Source organism: Mobula birostris, chromosome 12 (genome assembly GCF_030028105.1).
Source record: "Mobula birostris isolate sMobBir1 chromosome 12, sMobBir1.hap1, whole genome shotgun sequence".
Taxonomy (NCBI): domain Eukaryota; kingdom Metazoa; phylum Chordata; class Chondrichthyes; order Myliobatiformes; family Myliobatidae; genus Mobula; species Mobula birostris.
Genome location: NC_092381.1, coordinates 9389917 through 9411146, shown reverse-complemented (window position 1 = coordinate 9411146; position 21230 = coordinate 9389917). Strand labels below are relative to the sequence as shown.

Sequence of the window (21230 nt, the reverse complement as noted above, 5' to 3'; positions counted from 1 at the left end):
AAACAGGCCAAACACAGGCAAATGGGGCCAGCTTGGTTTGATACCCTGGTCAGAATGGCCCAGTTGGACCAACAGGCCTGTTAACTGTTTAGGAAGAAACCTTTAATGATTTTGCAATCCACCAGGGAATAAGGCCAAACATAAAGTGATTTCTTATTGGGAAAGAACGTTGCCAGATCCTCAATGTATTTATGTCAAACTTTTATCATGTCAAAACTATAAATCTGTTTGATCTAATGAATGAGGCCTATTTAAAACTGCATTTACAACTGGTTTGTTGACTTTTATTAACAATAGTGAAATGTCTGCCAAGTTCTCCAACAGCACTCTGGGTAAATGATCCCTCTTAAAATCAGAGATCTGATCGCAGACAATTTGAAGCCAGCGTCAGCCCGGAGACTTAAGACCTTTAGATGCATACAGGCCTAGTGCTGGCAAATTGAACCAGTGATTAGCATGCGCCAGTTGGGCTGAATGGCCTGCTTCGCAAGTTCAAAGTTCAAATTAATTCTATTATCAAAGTACATATATATCACCATATATGACCCTAAGATTCATTTTCTTATGGGCATGTCAATAACTCTATAGAATAATATCCATAAGATGACCAATGAAAGACCGTCCAACCAGGGTGTTCAACCAGAGTGTGAAAGACAACAAACTACGTAAATACAAAAAGAAGAAATAATAATAAATAAATAAGCAATAAATATTGAAACTATGAGATGAGGAGTCCTTGAAAGAGAGTCCATTGGTTGTGGGAACATCTCAATGATGAGGCAAGTGAAGTTACCCCTTCGGTTCAAGAGCCTGATGGTTGAGGGGTAATAAATGCTGTATACTTCGAGAAACAATAAAATTGTGAAGATTACTAACAGATGTCTGTTTATGACTTAAAAGTTTAATTACATCTTGGAAAGAAAGCAGGAATTTATTTATTTGTTTAGAGATACAGCGCAGAATAGGCCTTTCCAGCCCTTCCAGTCATGCTGCCAGCAACCCATGGATTTAAAATCCACAAGATTATGTTTATTTTTCTGTCTGCAAGCTGTAAGGAGCGGTTGGACAAACTGGGACTGGTATCTCTAGAGCGTCAAAGACATAAGGGGAGATTTGAAAGATGTTTATTAAATTTATGAGAAGCATTAATAGAGAGTCAGAATCTTTTTCTCGGCATAGAAATGCCAGATAGAGCAGGTTTTGCATTTTTGGCGAGAGGGGATTAAATTAAAAGAAGATGTACAGGGAAGTTTGCCAGTCTTCTTTTGTTTTAATGGGTTCCATTGTTTTATGGCTGCCTGTAACGAGACGAATCTCAAGGTTGTATATAGTATGCATACTTTGATTATAAATGTATTTTGAACTTTGGAGTGTTTTTTTTTTTTACACAGAGTGGTAGGTACCTGAAACGAGTTGCCAGGGGTGCTGGAGGAAGCAGATGTGATGGAGCTGTTTAAGAAGCTGCCAGGTAGCTTGAGAGTCAGATAGAATATATGGAGAACGGAGGGATATGGATTATGGAAAAAAGTTTAATTAGTAAAGTCAGTTAATTAGAAAAGTTAATTTAACTGTTCAACATTTCATCTTCCACTTTAAATATACCTAATGAATTACCCAGACTCACCACCCTCTAGTTAAGAAGGTCTATGGTGTGCTAGCCTTTGTTAGTCAGGGATTGGGTTCAAGAGCTGTGCAAGGCAATGTTGCAAATATTAAACACAAGCGATTCTGCAGATGCTAGAAATCCAGAGCAACAGGCACAAAATGTTGGAGGAACTCAGCAAGTCAGGCAGCATCTATGGAGAGGAATTAACAGTTGATGTTTCAGGTTATGGAGCTCAGAAAAATAGAGGGCAATGGGTAACCCTAGGTAATTTCTCAGGTTCCGCACAGTTCAGGGGGCCGAAGGGCCTGTATTGTGCTGTAGGTTTTCTATGTTTCTAAGACCCTTCATCAGGACTGCAGGACAAACTGTGATGCTTTAGCTTCAATGGATCTGGCAGCATCTGTGGATGGGAATATACAGTCGATGTTTCAGGACCAGATCCTTCATGAGCCCTGCTGAAAGGTCTCAGCCCAAAACAGCAACTGTTTATTCCTCTAAACAGGAGACTCTGCTGGTGCTGGAAATCTAGGGTAACACACAAAATGATGGAGGAACTCAGCAAGACAGATGGCGTGTATGAAGGGAAATAAACAGTCGGCATTTCGTAGAGACCCTTCATCAGAACCTCTCCATAGATGTTACCTTATCTGCTGAGTTGCTCCAGCATTTCCTGTATGCTAATCGTAACTGATCAGCTGAAGGGTTTGCTCCTTTGCAGTACTATTCTATGTTCTATATTCTGCATTCGGTGTTGCATATCAGCCGTGCTTTTCAGTATCCTGTAATCACTCACCGCTCTGCTTGTCCGCAGGTCCGCAAGGAATACCTGAAGTGTTTCCGTTACGCCAACTGCTGCGGCAGGCTCACCACCGAGAGCTCGCACAGCTCAGCAAAGCCCTCCACCAACAGGACCAGTGCCCGCTACTCTTCCGGCAGCCAGGTACTCCGACAGGTGACTTACCAGTTTGGTGGTGGGGTACGTGCAGTCTGGGTGGATCAGGGGTCAGAAAGAGTGGGGTTTAACCAGGACGCCGAAAGTGATTGGAAGGGATGGACACAAAGTTATTACAAGGAAGGAGGAAATGGTTTTGACTCAGTTTGTTATGATGGGACGAAGCATACTGAGGCTGCAGTGGAGTGTTTCCATGAGGGAACTGGATGTGTTCTTCGGGAATGGACGTTAAAATGGAACTGCTCGAGTAGCTTGCTTTCATAACAGGGTGCAACCTCTCTGCTGCCTAACTTGAAGGTGCCTTTTCCATGATCTTTCTCCTAATTTTGCTGCACCTATTATGTGAAAATGGTTGGACAATGGGATCGATGTAAGGGGAGAATTGCCCCAGTACCGTGTTCCTAGAAACAAGCATGTTCTTCTTCTCCCGGCTTTCCTGCAGTAACTTGATGTTCCTGCCAATCTCTGTCACTGAACTGCATGCGCATTGTGGAAACTGACCGGCTCTCCCTAACAATGCTGACACGGCTGAGTCTGGCTTGTTACCTAGCCTTCTGTAGACCGGGCCAGAATGGTCCTCAGTGTGGCAGGTCGAGCGATGTCCAATCTCTGTCTTTTAAACCTTGTTGTTGAACCTGCCTCAACCATAAGACACAGGAGCAGAATTAGACCACTCAGACTATCATGTCTGCTCCGCCATTTCGGCATGGCTGATCAATTATCCTCTCGACCCTATTCTCCTGATTTAACCACTAATCTCTGATGTCCTGACTTACCAAGAACCTATCAGCCTCCACTTTAAATTTACACAATGAGTTGGCCTTCATAACTGTCTGCGGCGATGAACTGCTTAGATTCACCACTCTCTGGGGGGAAAAATTCTTCCTCATCACTGTTCTGAAGGGATGTCATTGTATTCTGAGGCTGTGCCCTCTGGTCCTGGACTCCCCCGCTACAGGGAACATTCTCTTCACATCCACTTCTATCTAGACTTTCAATATTCAATAGGTTTCAATGAGATCCTTCCTCATTCTCTACCTTCCAGTGAATTAAGGCCCAAAGCTATCAAATGTTCCTTATGTGTTAACCCCTTAATTCCCAGAATCATTCTTGTGAACCTCCTCTGAACCCCCTCCAACACCAAAACATCCTTTTTTAGATAAGGGACCCAAAACTGCCCACCATACCCCAAGTATGTATACTCACCCACCCAGCCCCCTTCTTTTTGGAAAAGTGTCACATCAAGCTACCCGAAATGTGTTGGACAATATTATCCAGTAATGCAGCAACATCTCAGTAAATGTTATCAAATTCAAGATTATCTAATGTCTTTTCCAGTAATCGAGTGTAAAGGAAAACAACATAATTGTCACTCCATATCCAATGCAGCATATGAAAAACGTACTAAGGAAAAGAACACAATAATAAAAAACAAGAAATATAAATATTTAAGATGGCTTTTATACTGTTCACAGATTGATTATATGTACATAAAAGTGACGCTTAAAATACTAGCTGAGGTTGCAAAGTTCAAAGCCACAATCTTACAACTCCAAGATGTACATGAGCCAAGTTGGTGAAGTTCCACACCCTTCATTATAAATTATACAGCAGTGATGTCAAAAATGCATGTTTACACCTCTTTCATTTACCCTCGTATTTAATGGTGCCATTAACACCGGATATTTTAATTTAGCATTGTTACTTTCGAAGAAATCCTACACTTCATTACCAAAGTCAATGGCTCCATGGATTCTGAGCCAACTTGTTACGTCTCAAACTTGCTCTCTGTTGCTCAGAGCCATACCTTGGATTCTTTTGGTTGGAGCTTCTCCATTTCTCAGTCTTCATTTGGTTGCTCCTAAACTGTGGAACGCAATAGCTAAAACTATAAGGGATGCAGACTCAGTTTACACTTTAAACACCAGCTCAAAGCCTATTTATTTAACCCGGCTTTTAAGTAATATCTTTTTGTCTTTTGTTTTATATTTCTAGTTTACACCATTGTAAAGCACATTAAATTACATCATTTGTATGAAAAGTGCTCTATAAAAAATTTATTATTGAATGTTTCTTCTTTTATGTTCCCAACTCATAACAATTCGTAAAATTGGCTCTCCCACCCCACCCCCACCCTCTGCTCAGTCCCCTCTAGCCTTTCTTGACCTTGTGGCCTCTTTAGAACAGAGACGAGTAGGAGTTTCTTTAGCCCGAGGGTGGTGAATCTGTGGAATTCATTGCCACAGACAGCAGTGCAGGCAAGGCCATTGGGTATATTTAAAGTGGAGGTTGATAGGTTCTTGATTGGTATGGGTGTCAAAGGTTTTGGGGAAATTGGGGTTGAGAGGGAAACTAAATCAGCTATGACGGAACGATGCAGCAGGTTCGATGGCCCAATTCTGCTCTCATGTCTTATCAACTTACTTATTTAGTGATACAGCACTGAATAGTCCCACCTAACCCTTTGGAGCGCCACCCCAGCAACCCCTGAAAGCCCTGATGTAAACTTAACCCGATGATGGGACAATTTGCAATGACCAAGGAAGCTACCCCATACATCTCTGTGCTGTGGGAGAAAGCCAAAACACCCGCAGAAATCCCACGCATTCCACGGGGAGGGTGCACAGATGACGTCGGGATTCAACTCTGAAATCCCACGCCCTTAGTTATGGGCACGCCTGCATAGTTTCTTCAGAGTGGCTGGTCAGTCTGTGATGAGGCTCGATGTGTGCTTTATGGGACGTATGTACAGTACTTTGGTCTTAGATTGGAAGGTGGTCTGGATAAAGTCACCCAGAACATTTTATCCTCATGAATATTTGGGATATATTGATTAGGAAGGTTAAAGTTATTTTGACACATATGCTTACAAACTGGTATCCTTTAAAGTGTGTCAGTTCCTGCTAGCCTTTGTTGACCATATAGCCTTTTTAGAGGAGAAATATCCTTAGCCAAAGGTTAATGAATCTGCAACATTCATTGCCAGAGATGGTTGTGGAGACCAAGTCATTGGGCATATTTAAAGTGGAGGTTGCTTAGTTCTTGATTCGTCAGGGCATCAATGGTTATGTGGAGGGGGCTGGAGAATGGGGTTGAGAGGGATAATAAATCACTCATGAGGGAATGGTGGAGCAGACTAAATGGACCAAATGGCCTAATTCTGCTCCCATAGTCTTATGGACCCTCACCCGTAGTTTCTTCAGAGTAGCTGGTCAGTCCGTGCTGAGGCTTGATGTGAACTTGTGGGATCCATTAGGATGTGTGTACATTGTTCATACATTGGAAGGAGGTCTGGATAAAGCTGGGCACCAGACCATTTCATCCTAATGAGTATTTAGAACATACTGATCAGGAAGTTTTAATTTAACAGCGTTTTATTTACAGATGAGTACCCTTTGAAATGTCTCTGCCAAGTTAACTCCCCACCCTCTTACAAATGCCCAGTTATTATATTGCCTCTCCTGCTTTCAGCCATTCTCCTCAGCCAGACATGAACCTAACAGTCCCACTTTTCATGTCTTCCGTACTACCCTGAATAAGTCTATTCAGCCCATTGATTTCCTATGACCATAAGACATAGGAGCAGAATTAGCCTGCTTGGCCCTCTATCCTGCTCCACCATACCAACGTGGCTGATTTATTAATCCCTCAACCACGTTCCCTGACATAAACTATGGTGCCCTTACTAATCGAGAGCCTATCAACATCTGCTTTAAATATCACCAATGACTTGGCCTCCATAGCCATCTGCAGCAATAAGTTTAACTGATTCACTACTCTCTGGCTAAAATATATTCCTCTTCATCTCTGTTTAAAAGGGATGTCCTTCTACTCTGAGTCTGTGCCCTCTGGTCTGAGACTCCCTCCACTATAGGAAAGCTGCACATTCACTCTATCTAGGCCTTTCAATATTCAATGAGATCCTTCCTCATTCTTCTAAACTCCAGCGAGTACAGGCCCAGAGCGATCAAACATTCCTCATGCATTAATCCTTTCATTCCCAGGATCATTCTCGTGAACCTTCTCTGGACCTACTCCAATGATAGCACATCCGTAGCTAAAGGGTGCAATATTGCTCACCATACTCCAAGTGCAGTTGGACTAGTGCCTTATAAAGCTTCAGCACTGCAGTCTTGCTATTAATTTCTAGTCCAATTGAAATTAATGCTAACATTACATTTGCCTTCCTTACTACTAAGTCAACCTTTTGGGAACACTGCATGAGATCTTCCAAGTCCCGTTGCAACTCTGAGTTCTGAGTTTACTCCCCATTTTGAAGATAGTTTACACCTTTATTCCTTCTGCCAAAATGGATGATCATATACATCCCTAAACTATATTCCATTTGCCACTTCTTTGCCCATTCTCCTAATCTGTCTGAAGTCCACGCCACCAATGTTGTCCAAGGGAAGGGCATTAGGACCCATACAGCTTGGCACCGGTGTCATTGCAGAGCAATGTGTGGTTAAGTGCCAAGGCTCAAACTAGCGACCTTCAAATCACTAGACGAACGCCTTAACCACTTGGCCCCCTGCTAAGGTTATAGCTTTCCCTGTGGTGAAATACAGGTCCGGCCCTGTTGCCACGCAATATCCCAGGCAGTTGGACATTGTTGCACTAGCTTCCCTTTGTGGAAAAGTTCTTCCTGACCAACACTTTCACCACAAGCCCATCAGGCAGTGGTCAACACAGAATATCCTGTGGACACTGCAGAAGACTCGATGAACCCAGTGGGCAGGTCCACTGTCAGGCCATCTGGTAGAATGCCTCAAAGCCAGGCTTCACCAGCAGGCACCAAGACTTTGCCTGGGTGGCTGTGAGTGTTACTCTCCATGTCAGACCCTTGCTGCATTCTGGAACATCGCTCCGAATGAATATGGTTCCCCATAAATATTTCACTTTTCACCCTTAGTCTATCCTAGTCTTGCCCAAACTCGGGAAAAAGCCTGCTTGCATTTGCCATATCTGTACCTAATGCTGTGGCTACTATGTGTATTTTTGTGATCAGATGCTGCTTTTGCTCACCCACTTCAAGGTTCAATGGGAGTACATTCAGAGATGGTCTGCTGTACACCACTGTTATAACACATGGTTATTTGAGTTTTGTTGCCTTCCTCTCAGCTTGAACCAATCTGGTTGTTCACCTCTGACCTCTCATTAACAAGGCATTTTCACCCACCGAATTGCTGCTCACTAGATTTTTTATTTTGCTTTTCATGCCATTCTCTGCAACTGCACATGAAAATCTCAGAAGATCAGCAGTTTCTGAGATACTCAAACCAGCCCATCTGGCACCAATAATTATTTCATGGTCAAAGCCACTTAGATCATGTTTCTTCTCTGTTCTGATGTTTGGTCTGAACAACAACTGAACCTTTTGGCCATGTCTGCATGCTTTTTAATGCACTGAGTTGCTGCCATGTGATTGGCTGATTAGATATTTGCATTAATGTACAGGTATAACTAAGCAGGTGGTCAATGAGTGTAGAACACTGCTACGGAACATTGCTAGAGGGAAAATGGGTAGCACTTCACACATCTGATCTGAACAGCAGGAGATGCCAACAAAACTGGTCAGTCATCTCTCTGTCTGTCTCCTGTATCGACGCCCCAAGAACATGTTCTGTGCCATACTGCGCTTAATAGTAGTCTGTATCCTTTCCACCTTGCAAAATTTCCTTTAAGATTTTATCATCTCCGTTTTGTTACTGACTCCCTGCCTCTCAACCCTCCCAGATCTCAGCACTTCAAAACACTCACTTCTTGCTCAGCCTTGATGTTAACTGTTGTAACATTGCCAATGTTCTCAGCTTCGCAATTTGTAAGTAGGCTTTTTTCCACTGAGGTTGAGTGAGACTAGAGCTAGAGGTCATAGGTCAAGGGCAAAAGTTGAAATGTTTAAGGGGGACATGAGGGGGGAGCGGGTTTGATTTCAACGTTTAAGAGAAGTTTGGAGAGGTACCTGGATGGGAGGGGTATGGAGGGTTATGGTCCAGGTGCAGGTCAAGGGGACCAGGCATAGAACAGAGAACGGTACAGCACAGGAACAGGTCCTTTGGCCCACAGTGTTGTGCCAAATCAGCTAAAAAGTAAGTTTAAAAAAAAACAAAAACTAATCCCTCCTAGCTACACAATGTCCACATCTCTCTATCTTCCTTATATCTATGTGCCTATCTAAATGTCTCTCAAAAGCCTCGGAGGTATTTGCCTTTACCACCTCACCAGGCAGCGCATTCCAGGCATTGACTCTGAGTAAAAGACTTACCCCCTCACATCCCCTTTGAACCTTCCCCCTCTGATCTTCACTGCATGCCCTCTGGAATTAGACATTTCTACCTATCTACTCTATCTATCCCTCTCATAATCTTATAAACCTCTGTCAGATCTCCCCTCAGCCTCTGTTGCTGCACAGAAAACAACCCAGGTATATCCAGCCTCTTGCTATAGCACATGCCCTCTAAACCAGGCAACATACATCCTGGTAAACCTCTTCTGCACTGCCTCCAAACCGTCAACATCATTCCCATAATGGGGCAATCAGAACAGTATCCAACACTCCAGATGTGGCCTAACCAGAGTTCTATGAAGTTGCAGTATAACAGTTTGCCACAGATTAGTTGGGTTGAAGAGCCTGTTTCTGGACTGTAGTTCTCTATGTCTCTATGGCAATCCTTTTCTTCATTTCACGCTTAAGTCAGCAGCCTGGCGCCTTCGGAGTTCTCAAGGTGAGGTTTGCAAGCACTGTAACGAGAACCTTATTTGTTATCACTTACAGATCAAATATCAGTCTAAGGAAGCCAGCTCAGAATGTAAGCCAAATGTTTACATAATATGGCAGAAGCATTGACTGTGAAGCAATTTTTAAAAAAGACAGTACTTAAGATAACTGCATATTTCATTACTAGAAGTTTTAAAATGTGTTCGGCAGATGGTGAGATGTGCTTCAACTCTCCCAAGCCCCATTGTCTTGGTGTAATCATTGTGCTTTTGAGGGTGAGATTGTGAAAATATCTGAAACTGAGAAGTGTCTGGATCGGGAATTGTTGCCAACTAGAAACCATGCCAGCGAAAGGAGGCAGAGCAGCAGCAGGTGGATGGTGTTGACGGAATGCCAGGCAGGGAATGCAGTTCTTCCAAGCGGGAATTCGGTTAGATGGCAGAATGCTTGTAGCATAGCACCACACACAAGGCCTACTCACCCAGGGCCCGAATGGGCATCCTACCATCGAGCGAGGAGACGGCGTACCTTAGAGAATCCCGCCTTCAGGGCCCGCGTGCTCAGAGGCTCCCTTGAAGCGTGTAAGCATGCAAGTGAGGGAGAGCCAAGCCGCTCCCCGTTCCAGAGGCCCAATCTGAGGGTAATGTTCAGGCCGGCATCGAGAAGCGCCAAGGCTCGGCCCACCGTACAGCCTTTCATGTATGGTGGCCTAATTTTTTTTTTGTTCCGGAGTCGTCTTTTTTTTTGCTTACCCAGCCTATCTGGCCTGTTTGCAGAGTCGCATCAGAAGGATGTGGAACGACACTGTGCGAAAACAATCAGAATCTTCCTTTATCTCAGGTGAAATCAACAGTACCTCGACGTTAAACCAAGGTCAGTTCCTGGGAATAAAAGTAAATATTCACAAACAGTAATGTCTTTCAGAATGTCGTTTGTCACGTTTCCTAATCTCTGTGATGGAGCTCTGTAAAAAAAAAACCTCACAGGCCTAGAATTCTCATTATCATCAATTCTGAATGGCATTTTTTTTTAAAACAAAAAGCTAGGCTGCTTCTTTTCCTGATAGATTCAACCTATCCTGAATCAGAACAATGAATTTGGTCACTGGATCAATGCAGGAACATGTAAATGTAATTGCAAAGAATTTTTTTTATTTATGATTTTCTGTTAACCCAGAGAGTTTATCTCGTGGCTGTTGCAGCTCAGGCCCCATTTTAGGCCTGTTGCAAAAAGGCTGACCTCAGCAAAGTAGGCAGCTGGAGTTCCTGAGGTGGTGGGGAGGATGTGTGCAGCTGCAGGTCCCTCTGCCAATCACCGTATGTGTAGGCAGATGCTGGAATTGGCCTGGTTTTTGAGTTGCCGCTTGTAGTCAACCTGTCCGTGGTTCTGAATTCTGGCCGACCCTGACCTGTATAGCTTTGGAATGTGAGGGAAAACCGGAGCACCCAGAGGAAATCCACAGGGAAAACAGCAGTGGAATTTTGAACCCAGCTCGCTGGCATTGTAAAGTGTGACACTAACCTCTGGGCTGCCATGCTGACTTCCCTCACTCCCACTGATACTGGAAAATCTGAAATGAAATCCAAAATACTCAGCAGGTCAGGCAGCATCTGAGCTGGGAGAAACAGTTAACGTGCCAGTCTAGTTCCCTTTCAACAGCAGTGGGAAAAGTTAGAGAAGGAACACAAGTTGCAGAGAAACGGGGGTGGTTGGTGCCGAGGTCTCGGCTGGTCAGAGTCGACCATGGATAATGCATCCCAGTTGTCTAGATAAGGAAGCCAGGGCAGATCAATTTGGAGAGCAGCATTTGCCCATGTGGCATGCTGCCCCTCTAGACAGAGCTGATGATCTCAAAGGAACGGCCAGAGACTGATTGGGCACCAGCAGCATTGCAAGAGTTGCCAGTCAGCATTGAACTCGGTAGGACTGCCTTAGGGTCGCCAGCTCCAGATTGTTCCCTCGCGGTTTACTCCCGAAGCCTTCCCCGTGAGTGGGTGTACCTGCAAGGCAGCATAGGTCTGTGATCAGAGTACTCCTTCTCCTAGATGAGGTGCCAACCATGGATGATGAGCCCTATCTGCCTGAAGCGAATGGTTTTAAGGCACCAGTTAAACCCACCTTTGCCCCTTCTCCTGTCAGCAGAAACTGTTCTGCCAGGTTTAGTAGCTAAGCCACACGTGAAGTCCAGTTGTCAGAGGCTATTTGCGATGTACGCTACTGGGTGCATTCAGTAGGTAGTGGGAGCTTAGCCCCACTGCCCACCCCCAGCTAGGACAATCTTAAGTAACCAGGAGGGGGCATGGTTGGTAGGGCAAAGAGAAGAAAGGAGAAGGTAATAGAGTGGAGAGCAGGAGACCCAGGTGCAGCTGACTAAGAGAGAAGGGCAAAGGGCAAACAGTACTGAATGTGTCTGGAGGGAATCTGTAAACAGGAGATCAATGAAAACAAATATCAGAAGGAGAAAGGAGGTAAGTAAATCAAATGAGACTGGAAGAGCTGATAAATTGAAACCATTGGATTCAGCATAGAATCCTAAAGGCTGTAACACAATGAGTCAGAAGATGAGGTGCTGTACCACAATCTCACAATAACTTTCGCTGTTAGGGAGCCGAGGAGGAGGTGTCAGCGTGGGAATGGGACAGAGGAGTAAACGATCAGGCCACTGGAAGTGCCATTTCCCCTCGCAGACTGAACAGGACAATCAGCAACAGCTGCCACCCAATTTGCTTTTTGGTTTCCCCGAATCAGAAGATACCACATCATGAGCAGTTCAGCACTGGACGCATCACCAAGAGCAACACGTTAATTCAGAATATAATTTGCTTATTGAGAGGTTATAAAACTGGAAAGTGATCATTAAGGCAGAAACTGGGTCTTCCTTGATACTAGGCCATTCCTTGTGGCCATTCTTTTTCACTTTCCTCTTGGAAGTCACATAGCTCCTCCATAACTGTGCAAACTAAAGTCCATTTTTCCATGATTCAGTAATACCCACAATGCCATACATGCCAATTTGTAACTGTGCTACAAGTTCAACTAACTTATTCCGTATTTTTCTTGCCTGTTACTCTGCTGGCATACAGGGCAGTAATGAAGGTCCTCAAACTCTGGCATTGTTCAGGGCTTCCTTTCAGGTTTCACTACTGTCAGTCATGCAAGACCCACATGAAAACTCGGGAATACCATTACACTCAGATGTATAAGGATTCTTCATTGCTGTTAGCCCTGAGCTGAACACACAAACCTAGAGGACCAGTGGACCACTCTTAGTCTGGCCTCAAACCTTTGACCTGTTTGGCCTGGGTGACCCTGCCAAGAGCCTAAGCATAAAGCCCGACTGCAGCCAGCAAAGCTCTCCGGGTCATTGAGGCATGCAAGCCTTCAAACCCAACCACAAGGTTGCGGTTCTCTTGGAGGTTCGTACACTACATACACTCAAATATAACACCTTCAGTCCTATGTTCGTCACCCCTTTTGCTTTCGGCCCCCTGTTAGACTTCAATTCATCCCATTGACTGTAAATTTTCCTTATTTGCCAGTTCTTCCTGACAATCTCACTGCCTCTGTTTGTAAACCAGCTAACCCCATCCTCAGCCCTATCACTCCAGTTCCAAACTCTCTGCCAAATTAGTTGACACCCTCCCAAACAACTCTAGCCCTGCTCACAAGAATATTGCCCCCCCCCCCCCAGGTTCCCCTTGCTACAGGTCCTACCTTCCCCAAAAGGCATCCAATGGTCCAAAAATCTGAAACCCCTGCCCCTACATCAGTGCCCCAGGCGCATATTCATCTGCCGAATCACCCTCACTGTCACAGTTTTTGTGGATCTTCCTTCCGCTACCTCTTCGTGAGGAAGCAAATCTGCTCTAGTTCTCACTTCAGTGTCCTTTCCATCTGAATTCAGAATCAGGTTTATTATCACTGACATAATGTTGTGAAATGTTGTTGTTTTGTGGCAGCAGTACAGTCCAATACACAAAATATTACTAAACATATATAAATTGCTATAAGTTACGAAATGTAAAATAAATTGTGCATAAAGCAAGCAAAGTGGTCTTCATGCATTCAGAAATCTGCTGGCTGAGGGGGAAGAATCTGCTCCTAAAACACTGAGTGTTTGGCTTCAGGCTCCTGTACCACCTTCGTGATAGTAGCAATGAGAAGAGGGCATACACAGTACAAAGTAACTTTTATTATCAAAGTACATATACCTCATCATATACAACCCTGAGATACACTCAACAAACCTATAAAATAGTAACTATAACAGAATCAGTGAATGACCACCCAGCTAGGGCTTTCAAGCTGAGTGCAGAAAACAACAAACTGAAAATGTAAACAGAAGAAATAATAATATAAATAAGTAATAAATCTCAGGAACATGAGATGAAGAGTCATTGAAAGTGAGTCCACTGGTTGTGGGAACATTTCAATGATGGGACAAATGAAATTATCCCCTTTGTTCAACAGCCTGATGGTTGAGGAGTAATAACTTTTCCTGAACCTGGTTGGCATGTCCTGGATAGTGAGGGATGTTAATGGTGGAGGTGTCACCCCTTGAAGATGTCCTGGATACTGGGGAGTCTAGTGCCCATGATGGAGCTGCCTCGGCAGCTTTTTTTTGACTGTGCAGTGGCCTCTCCATACAAGGTGGTGATGCATGATGTGGCCTGGTGTTTATTAAGAGGGGAAGGATAACAGTTAAAGATTTGTTTAATTGGTCACATGTACATCAAAACATACATTGAAGTGTGCCATTTGTGTCAATGACTGACACAGTCTAAGGTCTGTGCCGGAGGCAGCCCACAAGCGTGGCCACGTCCACAACTGACTAATCCTAACCAGAGCACCTGGGGCAACCCCACACGGTCACAGGGCAAACGTACATGCAGCGATGGGGATTGAACCTGTAAGCATTATACTAACCGCCACGCTATCACACTGTGTTCTCTCATTCCCTTGTCTGTGTGAGATTTGATGAGATTAATGAAGGAAAAACTGAACTGACACCTCTTTTTTTCTGTCTTGTTGCTCTAGGGATGACAGGCAATTATCTACTAACAAATCCTCTTCTGCGGCCTCACGGCACTAACAACCCTTATAACACCTTGCTTGCCGAAACTGTTGTCTTTAATGCCCCATCAGCTGACGTATTTAGTTCACCAGGTGTGCCTCCTTCACTTCTGTAAAGAGACTTAACACTATTACTGGATCGTGTCTGCTGCCGTTGGAAGGAGAGTTATGTAGACGAGGTTGTGCTGGAAAATGTGAGGGACCTGTGGGTCGTAAATTAACGGGATTCTGCAGATGCTGTTAACCCAGAGCAACATACACACACGAGATGCTGGAGGAACACAGCAGGTCAGGCAGCAACTATGGAAGGGAATAAGCAGCCAACATTTCAGGCCGGGTCCCTTCCTCAGGGCTCGATGATTCTTCATCGGATCCCGAAGAAGGGTCCCGGTCCAAAATGTCGACTATTTATTCACCTCCATGGATGCTGAGTTCCTCTAGTCTTTTGTGTGTGTTATTCTGGGGGTGAGGAATTGTTTTATTTTGTTCCTGGGGATCGATCAAAGGAGATTTGCAATTATAACCAAACCCTTCACTTCCTCATTCTCATTGCACTCACCACCATTACTTCCCCACATAATCCTGAACTTGCCCTTCCTGACAACCTCCTCATCCTTCCTTCACACTCCTCCCCACCCTCCCCGCCTGACACCCGCAGAACACCCCCATACTTCCCATCATCCATCCCTCGCCTACACTTCCCTCTCCACCACCATCCCATCCTTCAGGTTGCTGGTATCCATGGGGAAGCCCACCCCAAGACTGAGCCTCAATCCCACCTGACCTCGAGCTGACTGATCAGATGGGGACGGTGGGTGCAAGGGGTTGAAGGATTAGCATCCCCATGCTCCTGGTGACCAGGAAGGGGCAAACCCTCTCCTCCCACCTCTTGGTGGGATTTGGAGATGAGGAGAAATTGACTTCAACCCTTGCAACCCCACACTCATCAGCAGGAGCTTGGTTGGAGGCTGGCTCATCGAGGACTGTGGGCAAAGGGTATGCACAATGGGTGGGGCATTGGGGGAACGAGGGGAGGCCCCCACTGAGACTGGAGTTAGCTATTAAAGTCCCTCTCACAAGAAAGGGCATGATGCCTCGTACCTGTTACTGGTCTGCAATTTCAGATCTGACAAAGATCTACACTGGGACTAGATTATGAAACTGAGGGAGGGAGGGAGAGAGACAGACAGAGAAAAAGACAAAGAGGGAGGAAAAGAGAGACAGAAAGGCAGAAACAGAGAGAGGGAAAGAGAGATAAAGAGAGAGAGAGAGTGTGAGACAGAGAGAGACACACACACACACACACAAAGTCAGAGAAAGAAAAAAAGGGGAAGGGAAGGAGAGAGGGAAAGAGAGAAAGGATGAGACAAAGGGAGACAGAATGTGTGAGAGATAGAGAAAGAAAAAGAGGAAAGAGAGAAAAGAGCATGTATTTCAAATGTGGTACATTGAATCATAATCAGGTTTATTTCATGTTCCTATGTTGTGAAATTTGTCGTTTTGCGGCAGCAGTACAGTGCAATACATAAAATATACTATAACTTGCAGTAAGAAATATATATATAACGCCCAAGATTTCTTTTGTTTTCATTGCCTTTCTATTATTCTCTCCTTATGCTTCACTCTAGTGACCTACAGAGAGACAAGTATGGGAGACACACTTAACTTTTCCTATCAAATGTAAAAATAAATTCTGGCATGTCTGTTTCCTTTTTATTTTCTATTTGTTGTTGAAATGAGGCACGGGGTTCATTATGGCTGGAGATTCAGGGAGCTGGCATTGATTATTGGTCCCACCCTTTTCAGCAGATGGTTAGGTGGGGGACTGTGTTTGAGTCCGTAGGCCATAGGGCAAACACTCCACCTTACCTTGAGCTTGAGGGAAGGGGGTGGGGGGCGGTGGTCAACAGGGTCTGCACATTCGGCAGATTTTCCCTTCTTTCAAAAGATGGTAGAGGATTGCCCCAACCCGCCCCAGTGAAAACCAATTTGCTACTGACACCTTGCACCCACCTGCACTCGGAATGGGTTTCTGCCCACAGGAGTCAGAACCTCTTATCGGTGAGGTTAGGACAGTGAGGTGAGCAGAGAGGGTCGCGAAGGAGCACAGGTCAACACGTGAAGCTCACAACACCCCTCCCACATCAGTGCAGAATAGAAGGCAGCAGTGGGTGGTGGAATATGTGTTCTGGCACACTTGACAGGGCAGGGAGTGTCAGGCTCGAATCCCCACCAGCAGAGACCAAACCAGGGAAGGGTCCTGCACCCTGTACCTCTCCAGCCAGGTCAGCCTCACTGAAGTCACGCCAGTCCTTGGTCTGGGCCGGTCACCCACGTCCTGCTGACTGTGTTGCTACCTTCTCATGTGCATGAGCAGTCATGGTCACTCTGGGGCTTGATACAGCCTGGCTTGTTTTCCCTTCCCAACGCTCCTCGACCTCTCACCTCATGGCCCCTAACTCCTTCAGCTCTGTGCCCCCTCACCCTCCTGCCCTTCAACCATTGGCCTCTCACTCCATGACCTCTCAACCTGTGGCCCCCAACTCCATAACCTCTCACCCTCCAGCCCTTCACTCCATGACCTTTGCACCCTTTGATCCTTCACTCTTTAATTCCGCCTCCCACTGCCTGACCCCATGATCTCTCACGGCAGGACTCCTCAGATCCTGGCTCCTGATCTCTTTGATGCCTCAACCCCACCACTTCAGAGCCGCTCCACCCCGTACAACCTGCAGTGCCAAGATGATTAACAGAGGGGGTATCTGTGGGCAGGGTTTGCCCTGGGACAGATGTGCATTATTCTACCCTTATGTCTCTGTCTGACCCTTCCTGCCCAGCAAAACTTGAGTTGCTGGGGACACGTTGCGCCCGGCTGCTTTCAGAATGGGTTCCCACCCACAAGAGTCCAAGACCTCCTGCAGATAAGGTTAGGACAGTGAAGCGGGCAGAGGGTAGTGGAGGAGATGGTTGCCAAATTGTAGCCAACAACAGGGGAGCGGTCGGCTGCTCCGGGGCTCCACACCATGATGTGTCCGGTGCTCATCAGCTCTGTTCGAGCCCCGCTGGAGAGGGTGGGGTGAGAGGGAAAACAGGGAGGTGGTGAACCTTCCCTGCCCCCCCACCTCTCACCTCCATGAAGGAAAGGGTCCTCCCTTTCATCAGAGGCCCGACCCACACATGTGGCCAGCTTCCTCTCCCCGATCCCAACTCCACCGAAAGTCCACCCAGCAAACGCCCCTCTTCCCCTCCCCACGCAATAGGTGGGTAAGGTGAGCGCACTCGCAGACACTTTTGTCCTTTGCTGATCAGGAAGGGTGAGGACGGGGAGAGGGGTTGGGAGGGGCGAGGGAAAGAAAGAGAAACACCCCCCCACCCCCAGTTTTGCTTGCGATCCAGTCTGTTGCAGCTCTCCCCCCCCACCCCCCCTCCCTGCTTCGCCTGCAGCCCAGAGCAAAAGCCCCAGAAATCCGGAAGAAAGAGCAGGAGGAGGTGCTGGAACACGCAGCAGGCCGAGTAATGTCCATGGGGGGAGGCGGAAAAGGCAGCCGTTCCAGGTGGAGCAGAGCCGAGCCCCTCCCGTCCAATCACATCTTTCTTGTTAAAAAAAAACCTCCCCCAATAATAGGTCGTCGGCCTGTGTGTCACCCGCATCTCGCCCTGGCCTTGGCCACCGCTGTATGTCTCTTCCCTCCGTGCTCTGATTGGTTTGCTGAGATGTCACCTGACCCTCGCCTCGTGTTACAGTTGATCGTTCTGCTTTCTTTTGTGCATCAGCTACTCTCACCACAGCTAGCCTGAGCAGACAGACTTGATGTGAATTGCCCATGTGAGTCAACCCAGCCGCTTGTCCTCTCGTGTGTCCAGGTGGTGACAACAATCCCCCTTCACCCCTCACCCGTGTTGCTTGGAGGACAACCCTTTCTGTGTTTGCCATGCCTGACCACCCTTTCCCCCTCACCACCTGTCATCCCCTGCTTTCCATCACCATGTCTCGTCGCTGGAGGCTGTGTCATCATCCTTGCCTGCTGCTTTTCGATTGGTCTGTCCATCTGGCGCTCGTCCTTTGTGGGTGCTGCATTTTCTCCCTTCTGTAACCTTCCCACCCCTGGGCCCCAAACCTCCCTGAGTTGGCTTTTAAGGTACTTCAGGACAAGGTGGGTTCTTGTAGCGGATTGGCTCGAACACCCAGTGGGATGGGGGTTGAGCGGATGGTGTGGGGAAGCGGGACCATGCTTCAACGTGGCCAAAGCCGCCTTGGCCGTTTTGTCCTGGATTACGTTAAAAGGGTTGATTTTTTTTCTCCCCCCTTCCCCAGAAGGTTACTCTGTAGGTGGAAGTTCAGGTAGAGATGGACTGCTAATTGCTATGTGTTTTTCGCTACTTCCCCTTTGATTCCCCCCCCCCCACCCTCCCGACACCTTCTCTCCTCCCTCCCCAGGGCCTTCACTGAACAACGGACGGGACGCAAGCACAATGGACACCCTACCACTTAACGGCAACTTCAACAACAGCTACTCCATCCAAAACGGGGACTTCGGCAACGAGAGCGTCCAGGCGCTGGACTGCGGACTGAGCCTGGGGGACACAGCCTTCGAGAAGATGATTATCTCTGAGCTGGTGCACAACAATCTGAGGGCCGGGGGGCTCAAGGCCCACCACCCCGAGCGCGGCTTGCCCTCCAAGGTGGCGGCCCCTCCAGTGGGGGGGAGCAGCAGCGAGGACGACGCCATCGTGGCCGACGCCTCGTCCCTGGCGGCCGGCGAGCCCAGGCAACCAGAGCTGGAGGCGCCGCTCATCCCCCAGCGCACTCACTCCCTCCTGTACCACCAGCAGAAAGGAGAACAGCCGCGGACTGAGCCAGCCTTCGTCGCTGGCCCCGACGAGCCTTTGCCGTCACCCAACAGAGACTCCCTGTACACAAGCATGCCCAACCTGAGGGACTCACCGGACCCAGAGAACAGCCCGGGGCCTGAGGAGGACTTGTCACCTTCCAAGAGGAGCGAGAATGAGGACCTTTATTACAAGAGTATGCCCAACTTGGGTGGGGTGAACCAGCTCCAAACGTACTATCAGATCAGCCGGGGCAACAGCGACGGATATATTATCCCCGTTAACAAGGAGGAATCCATCCCGGAGGGGGATGTGCGGGAACGACAAATGCAATTGATCACCAGTCTGTGAAATGAAGCGCTCAAAGACTCAGTGAGACAAAAACACACCAACACACACACACACACACACACACACACACACACACACACAGGAAAACTAATGGACCTCTTCAGATGCCGGACTTGTGCTTGTTATATGGATGTACGTGGAAAGGAATGCTGGGTCCTGTGGGAGGACGTCTGTGAGGCAAAGGACTCAGTGCAGAAATTGGTGTCCCGCCGCAAGTGAGACCAGGCACGCAGGTTGCTGCCCCAGCTCGTCTGGTGCGAGAGCCAGTCTAGGCAGCCATTTTGAAAACGGTTTCCTAGTTGTGTATATAGTTGCACCTTGCTTTCCTCTTGTTCCCTCCCAACCCCTCCCCACACCTCACTCCTGACCCATCCTACAACCAAAGCCGGACTCCAGGCTCAACCACGAGGGACAGGTCTCCAACTTTGCGAAGGTTGTCTCCAGTACTGTTAATGCTCACAGGGAGGCTCCGCCAAGGGCAGGGGAGGGCCTCAGCCGGCCTTAGGAGGCGTGGCTTCTCCATTCTTTGGACGAGTCTCTGCACCTCACATCTGCTCAGCTGTATAGCTATCTGTTCTCACTGAGAAACGGCTAAAGAAGATATATTTTGTTGTAATGCTAGTGTAAAATAAAGCGAATACGTTGTCAGACCTAAATATAAGAGAATTTTAAACGGAATACATTTGATGAAAATATTATGTGAATCTCCCAGTTGCACATATGATGAAATGTGGGGGGTTTGTTTTGGAAGTTGTCCATTGTGCAGATTAAGCCAAAAGTCTTTCAATTTTTTATTGCATTACTAGCCTTTGTAAGAAAGGTTTCTCTCTTTCACTTTCTCCCCTCTCCCTCCCCCTCCCTCTCTCACTCGTTCTTCCTCTCTCCCTCTTTCTCTACCTCTCTCTCTCCCTCCCTCTCTCCTCATTTTCTCTCCCACTCTCTCTTGCCCCCTCTAATGAATTGCCTTTAATGATATATTCATTGGCCAAATGAGTTTTGTCCTTCTAATCTTTGCCGACATAGCTGAGTTGCCCCCATCGGTTTCAATGCGCTGAGATATGGTTCCCTTTGTTTTAATGTATTATACTTGATAGGGAGGGCAGGGAGGGGGGGTGGTTTTGTGGGGAGTGGGTTGAAAGGCACTTGAATTAATGTCATGCCAACCTGATCCAGCCAATCAGAGGAGGAGGTTGACCCTCTCGGACCGTCAGCGTTAACTCTGCAAAGATTCATTCCTCCTAAAGCCCTCAAGAGTTTATTTATTTACCGAGGTCTGCGAATCAGGATTTGACCCCTCCCAGGAAATATATAGTTCAAGAATATCGATTTTGTGTACTCCCTGTTAATAATGGGACCCTTGCCACTAATCTCTGATGTAAAGTTTAACACTTCTTTGACAGTAAATAAATGTGACAATTTTGCAGATAACACAAGAGAGACAAGTGTTTTTCTTTCATGTATTGGTTTTCTCCTATCTCGAAATACTACTCACATCAAGTCACAGGTCCTTCCAAGGTTTGAGACCAAGTGTCAGTCCTTCACAGACAGACACACCTCCCAGCTAACAGCCAAATTCTGCCACTTGTTCCAACTCATCACCTATTTAAACCCAGCTCTCATCCACAGTCCTTTGTTTACTCATCAAACCAGTCAGCCGCACCAGTTGCTCCTTGCCTTCAGTTATCTTGTGGCCTTGTCGT

At 46.7% G+C, this 21230-nt stretch overlaps 1 protein-coding gene across 18 annotated transcripts in view; it reads left to right on the top strand.

Annotated features, from left to right (window-relative positions):
* The window catches only part of adgrl2a (adhesion G protein-coupled receptor L2a), a 958846-nt gene extending 938218 nt beyond the window's left edge, over nt 1-20628 (top strand). For 7 of the 18 annotated variants that reach the window (XM_072273294.1, XM_072273297.1, XM_072273295.1 and 4 more), the window contains 4 exons: nt 2418-2558; nt 10053-10149; nt 14314-14442; nt 18788-20628. In XM_072273294.1, the coding sequence (XP_072129395.1) occupies nt 2418-2558; nt 10053-10149; nt 14314-14442; nt 18788-19530 (1110 nt within the window). In that variant the 3' untranslated portion in view covers nt 19531-20628. The other 11 variants (XM_072273299.1, XM_072273301.1, XM_072273310.1 and 8 more) reach the window with 9 other exon arrangements.
* Nucleotides 20629-21230: the final 602 nt, after the last annotated feature.